This window comes from Patagioenas fasciata, chromosome 4 (genome assembly GCF_037038585.1).
Source record: "Patagioenas fasciata isolate bPatFas1 chromosome 4, bPatFas1.hap1, whole genome shotgun sequence".
Classification (NCBI taxonomy): domain Eukaryota; kingdom Metazoa; phylum Chordata; class Aves; order Columbiformes; family Columbidae; genus Patagioenas; species Patagioenas fasciata.
In genome coordinates, this window is record NC_092523.1 from 30,045,068 (window position 1) to 30,058,815 (window position 13,748).

The window sequence follows — 13,748 nt, forward strand, 5'->3', positions numbered from 1 at the left end:
GTAACAAGAGGAAGAAAAACAGGTGGTGATTGTTCAGAATTAGTTTTCTGAAGTCAGCTTTTGAAACCTCTCTATAGAGCCAGCTCATTGTAGAATGTTTTTTGTGATTTCTAGTTTGTACTCTAAAATCTCACCTGTAAAATTAACCAAGTGGTCTGGAGCCCTAAAGATGTGAAAAATACTTATAGACAACAAACCAAGTGTTAATAGAGAAAACCATGCCTGGCTGAAACCTCGAAAAGGAACAACAGCTGTAGGAAAGTAAAACCTAACTTAAATAAAATGTTAAATCATGTTTTTCAGCCTACGAGGATCCTTTGCAGCTCTGAGAGATTATTCTAAATGTTGCATTTCCCTTTTTTTTTTTTTTTCCCTGGTAACTTTATCAAACAAGGAGCAGTGGGTAACATACTTCCAGCAAACACTGATTTGTAAGGCTGTGCTTTTTGCCAGGAATTTGAGAGAGGGACTAAAAAAGCGCCCTTTGAAGGGGTTCAACATGCAGAACACAGTCAAGTCCCACCTAAACACCGTGGCTGTTCTACTGTGCCAGTGATGACTACTCTGAAGCCCAAGGAAATAAAAAGAAACTTTGTTACTGGCTTAATGGGTTTTGGGTCAAGCCCCAGGTAATCAGTTACATGTATATACTATTGCATATTAGTGAATCCAAAGGAGTATAGGGACACATCATAAATATTGTTTCTAAAGCTGGTGAATTAATTTTTACCAGAAAAGCGTGACTGAGAAACAATAAAGATTAGAAAGATTTATTCTTTTAGGACCGGCTTCTACATCTATTAATGTCCTGGGTACAGTAGGGAAAACAGTATTTGGACACAGGAAAAGTTTGCAGGAAAAAGACAGGGCACAAAAAGCAACAGAAGTAATTAATATTCAGCAGAAAGGTCTACGACACTCTCCTGGTGAATACTTCACATTGTAGACCTTTGGTCTTTCTTTGTAGATCACTGTGAGCCTCGGTTAGAGTTTGTGCAGCTTTCACAGTCATCTGTAATTCATCTGTCTGCACAGCTACAGGTAAATCCCAGTTACATTTAGATTTAAATGTGTTTGTGGCCCGGTAACAAGTAATTTAGTTTGTTCTGCTTTATGTCTATACAGCACGCATTCATAGACTGCCCAGGGTATTGGATGCCAAGATGGGGAGTTGATCCTGGTCCATGGTTGGTGTGTCCTTGCTGGCTGGGTAAGTTATTGCCCAACTGTTAGTTTTCAATTATGAACTGTGAGGATTTGGGCTCACAATATTGCAGCCAAGGTGGATCTGAAATCTCATCACTCAAAACATCTACTCAGCCTCTAAGAAACCGTTTTTCTTTCCATTCAACAATAATAATACCAGCAAGAGAAAATATTAAAGAAGCAGCTCATAACGGTATGTTTTGAGTGGGATGAAATTTGAGTAACCTAGAGAGCTTCAAATCACAAACCGTGAGGATTTCCTGTCATAGCCTTTCATTGCAGATGTTTCTTTTCCAGTGAGAGCATGCTTGCACATGTGCCTACACAACGCTTACTTGTGCTCAGTTAAACTCTACATTTGTATGTGAAATCTTTGTTATTTTTTGCATGAGTCATCTAAAAAGAGCCTCAATGACTATAAGAGGAATATGTTGCAGAAAATGAAAGAAAAAAGAAGGAAGAGGTATAATATCAGAAGAAAGGCAAGAGGGAGGACAGAAACAGAGCAAGGGAACAGAAAAATGTGTAAGTGGGCAAGAAGCTCTGGGCAGGCACTGCAAATGCTCTTTATCTGCTGTAAGAATCATCCTTCAAAGTTCTGAATATACTGACAACCAAGCAAGGAGACATAAAAATTAGCGTTATGTATCCTGTAGAGGAAGGAGATTCTAAAGCATAGCAAGCCTTATTTCCAGTCAACCCAAATCAGTGAAGTTGTAGAGAAATAGAGAGGAATAAAATTATTTTGTGAGTCACCTCCAAAACGGAATGGTATTTTCTCCCCACTGTAAACTAGGAAGGGATAAAAGACTATGAAGAATAGAGTACATATTAAAAAAAAAAAAAAAAAAAAAAAAAAAAAAAAAAGGGGCATTATCCAAAATACTGCACCAAAACTGTCTTGCTACATTCTAACAGAGGATGGGTAATTAAAGAATCAAAATAACCAAGAGCAATAGTGAATTACAAATTTTTCTGTTTCTTATTAAAATATTCAACATTAAAATCACCATTGTAACCTTCTATGTATATAATCAGAGCAGTTGTTTAATGTAGCATTTAAAGATGCATTAAAGGATATTGCAGAAGTAATTTAATCTCTATAATACTTTTTGAAATATAATTTGATTTAAGACGAGGTATGAAGAAAACAGTTACATCACAGGATAGGATCTTCTGAGCATTATCTGCTTATACAACAGAACAGAAATAAATCCAGCAGAACCTTTCACCAAAATCTATACAGCAGTTTTCTTTTTTAGACAGCTGCATCTAGCAGGTAGAAATGATTAAATTATTATATGTTATAAAAACTTCTGCTCCTTCTTTCCCCAAAATATTTCTAAATATATAAACTGTAATTTATTTGTGTCTCTGCTTTAAGAATACATGGTTTGGGACACAATATGCAGATATTTATGAATGTGTTTGCCGTGAGCCTCACACTTACCCAGCATGTACAACAGATGCTCAAGTCAGTATGCAGACAATGCTCTTTCCATACAGTAGGCATGGACAGAAGAAGGTGGGAGGTAGAGAAGCATCTGAACTTTCATTAGTACTGCTCAGATAAGCAGCTACACAGCCCTAAAGCCCCACCTAAGGCCCAGCCACGGCTTTCAATGTAAAACTTTGCTAATGCACAAATTTCTACTAGCCATGTACTACTGAGCAGAGTGGCACAATATAAATGCGCAAGAATATCTGAAAAGACAAAAAGTTTAAGGGTATTAATACATCAAACCTAAAAAACATCTTGAGAAAACTGAGACTTACAGTTTGATCAAACTGTGAGAACCGAAAATCTAACTGAAGACAGACCAGAGCTACACACCACTGTTGTCTCAGGTCCATCACTTTCAAGGTGCCAGTGATGCTTCACTCACCATCTAGGCAGTTTCTCCAGTACCAGCTGAATCTTTCACAAGGGAAAAACTGATGGAAAACTCTTCCAGAGCTCAAAGTGTTTTTCAGGGGTATTTTTGTCTTTATCTTTGTTTCTTCACAACTGCAAAAAAAATATTCAAGCATCTGAGATGCAACATGAGCTACTGACTGGCTGAGTCAGAATCAGCTTCTTAATGAGGACCCTGGCACTGAGTAGGAACACTGAAACCTCCAGCCATAATACTATTAACACTGGTGGTGATGAACTGAAGTCTGGGGCACAGGCCATGGCAATTCTGCCAAAGGCTGGCAGAAAAAGAGGAACTGTGAACTGCAAGCCAGTTTGTACATCAGTCCCGCATTCAAGGCATGGCCAGGTCATCAAGGTTCTGGGTGGGCGTCTGGGCATCCCTGAGCCTCAGTTGTCCTGTGGAAGGTCTCCACACCAAGACACTTTCCTGATATGCAGTTGTCTCAGTTTGGAAGTGAGCATAATACTCTTTTCCTAAAATAAGCCTTTAAAGGTAGGAGATTGAATTTGTCCTTATGCCCTGTACTAATAAAATATATCCCAAACCTGAAGCTCAGAGTAACTTTACTCTCTCAAAGCAGGGTTGAAAATTAGTGTATAGATTTAAGAAACACAACTGTGTTTCCACACACATGGGACCAAAAGAAAGCAGAATAAATCAAAACCTTCTAGTTTCTTTTCAATCCCTTTCCCACTCATCTAGCTAATATGCTTAGCATCTATAGCAGGGGATGATTCTCCCTACTTTTGTATCAGTTTATTTGACTCCATTTTGCTTCAACATCAGCAAAGCACCTTGTAGACCCATGGCACTAAATTATCCTAATGATACTGCCAAAAAACCCAATTTTTTTAATCCTCAGATTTTTTTACCTCACGTTCTAAATCTTCACTTTGGTACTTAGTTTTACTCTAAGGATAGGTTCCTTTCTAAATTACACTGAGATTGAAAGAATGAACAACCCAATAAGGTATTTAGACATACTAAGCTTGAGCATAAAAATCAGAAGAGAACATCCAACTTCTGCAAGCAATCAGAAATTAGTCCAAAGGGAAAACTCCAACACAGGCTACTGCAGATACTGAAATGAGAAGAGTACTTGCCCTCAGGAACTTTACCCACACACCTGCAGAGTGGTAGGAACATCTGAAATTTCTGCAAATCTACTCACGTCTGATGTAAAAGGCCTCTCACATACGTAAACATACTGAGCATAGTAGTTACCTCTGGTCCCCAGGCTGCACCTGCCCTCTGAGGACTCCTGTTGTGTGCAGCTGTGTTCACTTGTTTATGAGGAGTGGCAAAGGTAATTTTCCTTTAACGCTATTAATAGCCATCAAACTATGAGTGCAGTAACAACAGTACCAGCCATAAGGTTATGCAATTCCTTTTATAAATTCTACTAACTCTTTTATCTACTGATATAAAGAATTGCACTGATTGACAATTCTCTTTTGGTAAACCGTCTTTACTGCGATTACTTTGCGTGTTTCCTCGCTCACCCGCCCCTCCTCCGGCAGGGAGGCGGCCCGGGCGGGCGCCCCGACGGCATCTCCGCCCCACCACAGCCGCGGGACCTCGCTCAGGCCCCGCGCGGTCCCGGTCCCGGCACCGGTGGGGCAGCAGGGCCAGCACCGACCGTCTGCCTCCGGCGCGTCCCACTGGGGAGGGGTTGGGCGGGCACGCGTGGGGCGGGGAGATCCGCTGCCCGGCCTCTCTCCGCACCGGCGGCCGGAGCCTTAACGGCGGCTGGTCCCGGCGGCGCAGGGGGCTGGCCGAGGGGAGCGGGACCCCGTTGGGGGCCGCTGCTAGCGATGCCTCCCCCGCGCCCGGGGCGCAGCCTCCGCCGCGCTCCCCCGCGGGTGTCCAGCACGGCGCGGCGGCTGTGGGGAGCGCGGGGCCGGTACCCGCCGCTGAGCAGCTCCGCGGGGCGGGGGGAAGGAGGGCGATGTCCTCTCTGGTGAAGGAGGACCTGGCGAAGAAGCTGTTTGGCCCCCGGCGGCAAAGGCTGCACGAGTTCATCGAGGTGGAGGGCTCGGGCGCGGAGCGCTGCTACCTGTGCGCCGCAGGTACCGGGGCAGCGCCGGGGGCCCACGAGTGGGTGGGCGAGGGGCGGTAGGTGCCCAAGGATTGGTGGTGCGTGGGGATGCGAGCGTGCGCGTACCCGGGTGTGCGACGGAGCGGGGCCGGGGCGGGAGCGGGGAGCTCCTGGGCGAGGGGCGGCTGCAGCCCCGGTCCCTCACAGGCCGGCGGCTCCGACAGGAAAGGCAGCCCGCTGTGCTCGCACTGCCAGCAGCCTTCGGAAACGGCGTTTTCTCCGATTTCTGATTCATACGGGTTTGAGCTGTAATATCAGCGTAGAAACGTGACGATTCCAACACAACTGCTGAAAGTGGTCAGGACGTGGCAGCGCTGTGAGTGCCTCATGTGCTTTTAAAAGAGCAGTACCTTACAGTAGTTCTGACTACGTTTTCCATAAGAAAGTGCAACAGTGCATTCACGTTGCAGGAAACATCGGTAATTTTTAGACCTTTTGCACTATCTCTTGTCTTGGTCTAATGTCCCAATTACATTGGGAAAAATAAAAAGACTTGTGGTTTAAATAAATGCACATTTGCTTTAGTAATTAGCATGAACTGTGAGTAAAACAAGATAGCTGTGAGTGATAAACTCAATTATCTGGCTACTTACTAAATTTAATTTCAAGTGTATCTGTTTAACAACGTTTTAAGGACAAGGTTTCAGAAAAGCTTGGGAGTTTTTTTCGTTTTATTTCACAACACTGACAAAGAGAACCGCTCTCATCCATAAGCAGTTAGGTCGAAGTGAATGCTTCTTCCAGTCCATTTCCTTTTCAGGTTCAAAATACATAAAACAGGTAGAAATAATCTATGTACTTGAGACTTTTCCTTCTCCAATATGGGATGATGAGAACCATATTCTGTGATCGTTATATTTGTAAATATCTAAAGTCTTTCGAATATTTAAGCTGTTTTACAGATTACTGGAAATAATGAGCAAGTTATGTTCCCTGTGTTCCCACTATTTTAGTAGAATGGGCTTTAAATTTTTGAACTATAAAAATAGTTCTAAGAAATGGATTCCTGAGTGCCGTAGAGCTTCCAAATGTACAGAAATATCAGTTTGGTTCATAGTTTATAAAGCTATCTGGTAGGAGTACGTTTAGTTGCATGTGACAGATCTAAACACTTCACTGTTATGAAACTCTGCAAGGGGAGAAATAGCATTACATGCCTTTAGAATCTTTACTAAAAATTTATTTTTAAGGTAAAGGAGAACAAGCCATTAAAGTAAGCCTCTAATCTCTGAAGACATAAAGCAAAATTTATGTAGAGTATTAAGAGTGGGATCTCTCCAGTATACAATATGAACCTCTGTTAATATATTCATGCGTAGTCAAATAAGTGGTGAGTAGAGTAGAAATTTGATTCTGAAAGATGGGTTGCATCCAGCTGCCAACAGCTACTGTAATCTGCAGTGATTCTGTAGGACCAAAACTCATTATCTAAAATCTTATCCCTGCAATGCAACTTCAATATATTCCTGTTGATTTCATATTACCATAATTAAAAAAGAAAATCAGTCAGACGATATGTAGGCAAAACTTCAGAAATCTATGCTGTTAGAAATCTATATTACATCAAGATCTTGGTGTGAATAATGGAACAATCTTATTTTTTGTGCCATATGCGCAACATTATTTCCCTTCCTTTTCACAATACCAAACCCTAGTTACTGTGTGAAGGCAATAGTGTTCTTTCATTAAATGTTTTAGAAACCCTGGAAGAACATAAAGCTGAAATGCAACCATTTGGGGGGATTTTCCCAACCTGGTATTGCTATGCCCGGGAAGAATGGTAAGGATAACTGAGACTCTAAAAAAGACATTCAGTCATGGAAGACCTTAAGAAATAGTTTGTGGTTTGTGCTCTATGAAGGCATTGCCATAGCCATGCCCTCCCCAGGAAAAGCTTTTAGAGTTTAATAGAACGACATGGTAGATCTGAGCTCATGTTCTGTATAAAAAATTAAATTGTCTTTAACTCTGTTAACTGAGTACAAGAACAATCAATATCTAAAAAGCATGAAAAGTAAAGAACTTTCTTTTTGGGGAGGAGGGGGGTGTGGGGTGTTGAAAACAGTCTGTCCAGATTTTACCACTGGGCAGGACATGCTCCTGGTTTCATTATGCCTAACACGTCTGTGCTATGCCCTTATGTCATGCGACTTCTGTTCCTGCATGAGGGGCAGAGGAGTGGAGAAGTAGTAGAGCGTGGGACCTGGCGGCCACCAGGACGTACCCTTATATTTCTGCCAGGACTGGGGGCTTTTGGGCTTGGGCTCATTTCCTTTTGTTTTAACTCCAAGGGAGACAACATATTCTCTCACAAGCAAGAAAACAAACAAACAAAATGTGAGAAACTGAAAGTGTGAACAGGACTTTCTAAGATCAGCCATCTAGGCTTACTTGCAAATGAAAACCATTGCAACTTCTACATAGAAGGTAACACAGTGGTGGTCCTTTGGTTAAAAATCGTTAAGCAGCTATGGTTGATAGGACCAGAAAAAAAAAAAAGCAACAGTGATTTGAATTTCCTAAGCAGGGAAGCTGTAGGCTGAGAGAAGTTATAATCAATTTATATCTTTTCCACTGGTTTTCTTTGCAATAGAAAGAATGCATATCCCCAACATATATCCTTTGTTTGTCTTTATTTAAAACACATTTTCTGATATACAGGTGAGAAGTAAGAAACGTTTTAACAGGAATAGGATAAAATTAGTTAAGTTTCAAAATGGGTTTTCAAAAATTCAGGCAGTATTTAGGAATAAAAGAATTTTGCTTCTACATCTGTAGCCTTATGCTATGATGTCAAAATGCTCCTCCCAGATATAGGTGACATCTCAGCCTCACCTTGGGCTACCAGGTAGCTTGGGGCAGTGGCCCTACAGCCATCACGCTGGATGTGCAGGAGATGGTTCAGGCTCCAGTGCTTTTCACACTCACTGTTGTGTGGTACAGAAATCCAGTCTCCTAAGCAGCACTCAATGTAATCAATTAATAATGGTTGTTATTGCAAAGAGTGTCTTTGTGCTCTTTTTATTCACATTTCCTGCCTAAGTCAGAAAATAGTAATTTCCATAAAGATGGCACTGGGCAACTTGAAGTTTTAAGAAATATTTTCCATGTTTCTTTTCTTAAGTGTCCTATTTATATATTTCATAGGGAAATAAGAGTTTTGCTTTAAAAGAGTAATGACTTCATAAGGCAACTTCATCTACAGAAAGGAAAACATAGCACACATCATGAAAATACAGAGTCTTGGTAGCAGTTTTGCAATTTTCTGACATCAGCACCCCAAAAGATTCCCCCTTGAAGTAAGCAGGATAAGTGGATTATCCATAAAGGTCCAGCGGCAGAATTAGGCTTTCACTACACTGCTGCTGAATTCAGGTGGAAGGCTTTTGCACAGACAAGATTTGCTTTTCACAGGATGGGTAATGTAAGTCCTAAAGCTACTATAAGTTGGCAGGCTTCATAGGCTAAGAACATGATGCTATTTCCGCTGCCTGGGCAATATAAAACTATTAGGTCCTGTACAGCCCTATACAGCCCTGCTCGCCACCATTTAAGTTATTATCTAAAATGGAGTTTGATTAAGTCTCTTATTAATGGAGCCTTTGGGAAGTACTTGCTCGCACATCTAAGCAGTGTTTTTCTTGCAGTGACTAGAAGTGAAGAAATAGAAATATGTATGGTTAAACACTGGCGAGTGGATCGAGAGGAGAAATATGAAATAGTTGAAAAGTGGTTTTTGAAAGATCTGGAGATGATTGATGGAAAAGAAGCAGATACTGTAAGTGTTATGTATTATAAAATACATAGAGTATAATTTTATTGTGTTGCAATTTGGTATACAAGAATTAAAATGAAATCAAAATAATCTGAAAAAGAAAGTTATGTAAAAACCAAAATAAATCAAACCTCCAAGGAATTTTGGTTTGGTTGCATGTGAGAGGCTCCAGATCCTGTTTGCACTGTTGTGAGGAGAAGGAATGAGAGATTTTATATGCTGTGATCTTCATTCTCTGTGAGATCTAAGGGACAAGCTGGATGTTTTCTAATTTGTTCATCATACCTAGGAATAAAAATTATCCACCTGCAGCTCCCAGGGTAAAATTGAGTTAATCCCATAGATTTTAATGTGTATTTGAAAACAAAATTTTAAAAAATATTTTTATGAAAAGTGTGACACCGTCATTTGAATGTCTGAACCTGTTCTCTCTGTGACAAAGTCAACATGTAGAATATCATGTAAGTGCATTGTTTGGTGTACCAGCTCATGAAACTGTGCCTCTTTCACATAGCTTCATCTCACATTACTTGGATCAATTAAATATTTGTGTATTTGTGTGTCTGAATATGAAACAGCTTTGGCTAGATCTGGCTGACCTGACTACTAAAAAAGTCCTAATCTCTCGGATACAACTTCAGAAGGGTAAAATGAGGCTGCAGTAATACAATATAGAATAACACCCAAAGTAGAATTAAATAATGTTTTACAAAATACAGAAGAATATGCCAAGGAGAGTATCTTACTTTATGTATGCAAAGACATTTTAACAGTTGTCTATGCATAATAAATGTAGTCCAGGAAAAAATGACTTCTTTCCCTTTGAAAGTGCTTTCAAATGAACATAAAGTGGAATTCAGATGACATTTTCCTAGTGAAAGAGAAATCAAGAGCCCACAAGAAAGGTTTCAGAGCTTTGCTCCAAGGGAAATTACAAACTGTGGTTGTTTTTGTGTCCTGTGCACATCACCCTCAAGTCTAAGACAAGGAACTTGGGAGATGGAGGAGGTGAGTTCAGGTTCAGAGTAACCCTGTGCCCTGTAAGCAATTTGCAGTTTAGGCCAGAGGGGGGGAAAAAAGCCAAAGCCAATAATACTTTGTGTCCCCTCTCCAAGTTATCTTTCTTCTGGAGATGATCCTGTCCCTTCCCCAACCAAGGCAGCCAAAGAAATTCCTTGTCACTTGCCTGCATGAGTATACTTTAGCTTTTTTTTTCTGAAGTGTTGTGCTAAAATACCCTTCAGAGATGATTCAGCCTTCTGCAACTTGGATGATAAAAATCTGTCTCATTTTTGGTTAAAGAAAAGCCTGAATGAACCCCAAACTCATAATTAGAGGGGGATTAACACTACTATAAATGTTCTTAATAGTTATTCTTATACAGAGAATTTAACAGAATTTAGCTGCTGCTGGGATTAATTGTGCCAAAAAGCCAGAAAGCGCAGAGAAATACAATTTAGGCAGGAAGAGCAATCAATATTCTTCTTCTGACAGACATATATAGTTATAGTCCAAGGCAAGTGCTTTTCATATAGTGAGTTTTAGGCAACATGACAAATTGGTTCATTTCAAAACAAGATTGCATAATATCGATAAAGTGCAGAGTGTGGCTTGGGCAAACTGAAAGTTTTAGTCAGGCAAAACTTCCAATGGCAAAGAAGAGCAGCTAATTAAGAACCGTTACTTTATACAGTTTTAAAAGACCCTTTAGTCTGAATAGCAGAAGTATGCAAAGTCCTTTAGAGTCCATCAAACTGAGAAAAAGCCCTGAAGGTGGCTGGGCAGAGAACAACAGATTGCCATCTACCATCTGTAATGCATGTAAAAATTTCATTGTCTCTCCATTTTTTTTTTAGGACAATCCATATTTTGATATGTACTTCCACAAAGTCTACAATCTGGAAGCCTATAGTTGTGCATCTAAATATACCTTTGTTCGAACACTAAACAAACTGAATGAAATGTACCTTAAGAAGGATTTGAAGATTGTGAACTTTGATGACACCTACCTAAATGATGATTCCATCTGGTCGTCCAACAATAGGGATTGCTTAGTACTTATGAGGATATGCTTCTATGCTTCCAACCTTCTATGTCTCTCCCTGTGCCCTTTGTCCTAAAGATGCATTTTCTAACATTAAGGTGACCGGTTGACTTTCACTGACCAGCATTTCATAAATCATCTGATCAAAAAGACAGGGATATGCAGTATCTGCTTTTTAATTTTACATATACATAAAAAAATGGAACATACTTTTTATATAAAAAATTGGCCATTCATTTATATATATTAGAAAGGCCTCACTTGGCAAATACTTCTAAATATATGAGACTTTCAACACAGGACCAATAACTCTTATGGTCAGCAGTGATTGCTTACGTAAGTAGAGCTCAGCATTGGTCATATGTTCATGGAGGTATAAATTATCCTTCATTTATAGCTGGAAGTATTTATAAAGTATCAAGAGCGTTAACAGTTAATTTTTATATCCTAAAAGTAGAAAAAATAAAACAACCAAATGAGATCTGTACCAGAATGATGCACATTTCCATTTTAACTCCATTAAAGAGATCACACCTAAAATACATTAATACAAGAATCAAATCCTCATCCTGATGAATCAGAGTTTTGCATTTAAGTACCATGGGACCAATTTTTCACCTATGCAGTTATAATTATTTTTTGCCTCAGAATATGTAGTACTCCCTTTGGCCTTTCCATTATTTGTGGTACTGTCTCAGAAACAGAAGACGAATGTTCTTAAGCAGAATTGCTTTATTTATCAGACCTTTCAGAAATTTTTTCTCCTATATCATTAACATCTTCTTTCTTGCACTTTATTTTTTATGTATATGAACAGGCCCAGTTAGGGAACAGAAGTTGTTTGTTTATGTCTTTTCTCTACCTCTGGACCAAGAGTTAACAAAACACTATGTAAACAGCAGGTTTTGGCTACTACGATTACTTTGTAGGTGCATGATAGACTTCTTAAAATCCATAGAATTATGAGAACAATTTTCACCAGTCCCTATCTATGTGTTAGCATGTTCAGTGCAGTATTTAAATGTGTATTAGTACTTTGAGTTCTCTTTAACATGGGGTGGCGTCTACTGAGTGATCTGGAAGGTCCCACCCATAACAAAAAATAACGGCTGGACTTGTGACAGAATTAAATTACAGCAGAAACAGAGGATGAATAAAAGCTGTATTGACCAAGAGCTGAAGAGGAACAACACTGACAATAAGAAGCGTTGTGACATTGCCCAGTGTCAGTCAGCTAAGATACCTGGCTGCTCTTTCCAAAGTCAGTAGACAAATGCCAACCCAAAAGATGAGTAGAAGCTTCTGATCAGAACATCCTGCAGGAGAAAATGTCCTTTCCCTTTTGGCAGCCAAGAGAATACAGAGAGACTAACTGTGGGACTAACCCAGCTACGTACTTAATGCTGGTCAATGGAAACAGCTCCTAGGAAATCACCAGCTGGTTACTGCCCTCTCTTAGTGCCTGTCACCTGTAAAATGGGATGGTCACACAATGGTCCTGTGATTCGTACTTCACTGATGTCTTTCATAGGGACTCCCACCTTTGAAAACATTTGTGTAAACGTACTTTGGATTCAAAATGGAAATAACACCAAATAAAGGTGAATGTATTTGAAAAACTGTATAAAATGTACAGTTTTCTACTTTAATTTTTAAATGTTATCCTATTGCTTGTATATAGGAAAGATCATACCTTTGATTATCTAATCTGCAGAAGTTATATATTTATTCTAGATATATGTTGTAAATTACATACATTCTAACCCAAATCTTAATAGTTGCATACACTTTGACAGTTGTAAAGGCAGTTTATGTGGGTAATGCAAATTTTCTGGAAATGGGTAGGTCTTAAATCTTACATTTGTCGCCTAAATACTGTTAGAGAAAAGGATTGTATTTATAGTAATTGTTTATGAAATGCAGTTGTTGTTCTCAGAAAAAAACTGGGATAATCCAGTCTAAATATGTGTCTTGTAACATTTGATCCACAGCTACAGCAAGTATTTGCCCAATATCTGGGTTCCACAAAATCATCTTCAGTAGCAAGTGTAATTCAGACTGCTGTCACCTATGACATATTGTCTTGTTTGGAGTGTGTATTAACTGTAGAGGTCACAATGTTTTCTGTAATGTTTGCAAATTCTTTGCTTAATAGGCACAAGGAAACATTTTTCTGCATGGAAAAGCTCCCATCATTCATCTTGTAATTGTAATAAAAACCCAGAACATCTAATAATAAACATTTCAGAGCATTCTTTTGAAATCAAGTACAGGTATGGTGAATTCCTGACCAATAATTGTCTGTACCTTGCTAGAAACTGATAGGTTAAAACTTACTATAATGTTCAACCATATTTAATGGACTTGCATCAGTAGTTTATATCTTTCTGTTCTTGTACAGTATAAGCATTAAACTGACTATATTAGCAGACAAATAAACCTGCATTTTATGTGGAATAATACACAAAATCTGTTTGGCATTTCTTCTGTCTGATGATACTTCAGACATTCTTCACTAAACAGAAGGAAAGAAGGGCCATTGTCCATGTAAATTATTTCAGTTATTATCAAAAGGAAAAATACTTTAAAAGATCTTCGCAGACCTAATCTAGGGACTTTTTTCTTTCGCACAGTTCTTTATAAGATGTCAAATACCAAGATCCAGTGCAACTGGACCTGATTTCACTATGGAAAAGTCTTTGTCCT

At 39.4% G+C, this 13,748-nt stretch overlaps 1 protein-coding gene across 1 annotated transcript; it reads left to right on the top strand.

Moving 5' to 3' along the window:
• Positions 1–5,058: 5,058 nt before the first annotated feature.
• Positions 5,059–12,627, top strand: EXOC1L (exocyst complex component 1 like). The gene is made up of 3 exons (XM_065837979.2): positions 5,059–5,194; positions 8,871–9,001; positions 10,855–12,627. The coding sequence occupies exons 1-3, from the start codon at positions 5,074–5,076 to the stop codon at positions 11,116–11,118; spliced, it is 516 nt and encodes a 171-aa protein (XP_065694051.1). The 5' UTR covers positions 5,059–5,073; the 3' UTR covers positions 11,119–12,627.
• The last annotated feature ends 1,121 nt before the right edge of the window (positions 12,628–13,748 follow it).

What these genes read in the sequence shown, in the direction of transcription:
- EXOC1L (XM_065837979.2), top strand. Translation starts at nt 5,074, where the DNA reads ATGTCCTCTCTGGTGAAGGAGGACCTGGCGAAGAAGCTGTTTGGCCCC. An exon ending in CTGCTACCTGTGCGCCGCAG is followed by an intron (nt 5,195 to 8,870) that starts GTACCGGGGCAG and finishes TTTTTCTTGCAG; the next exon opens with TGACTAGAAGTGAAGAAATA. An exon ending in ATGGAAAAGAAGCAGATACT is followed by an intron (nt 9,002 to 10,854) that starts GTAAGTGTTATG and finishes TTTTTTTTTTAG; the next exon opens with GACAATCCATATTTTGATAT.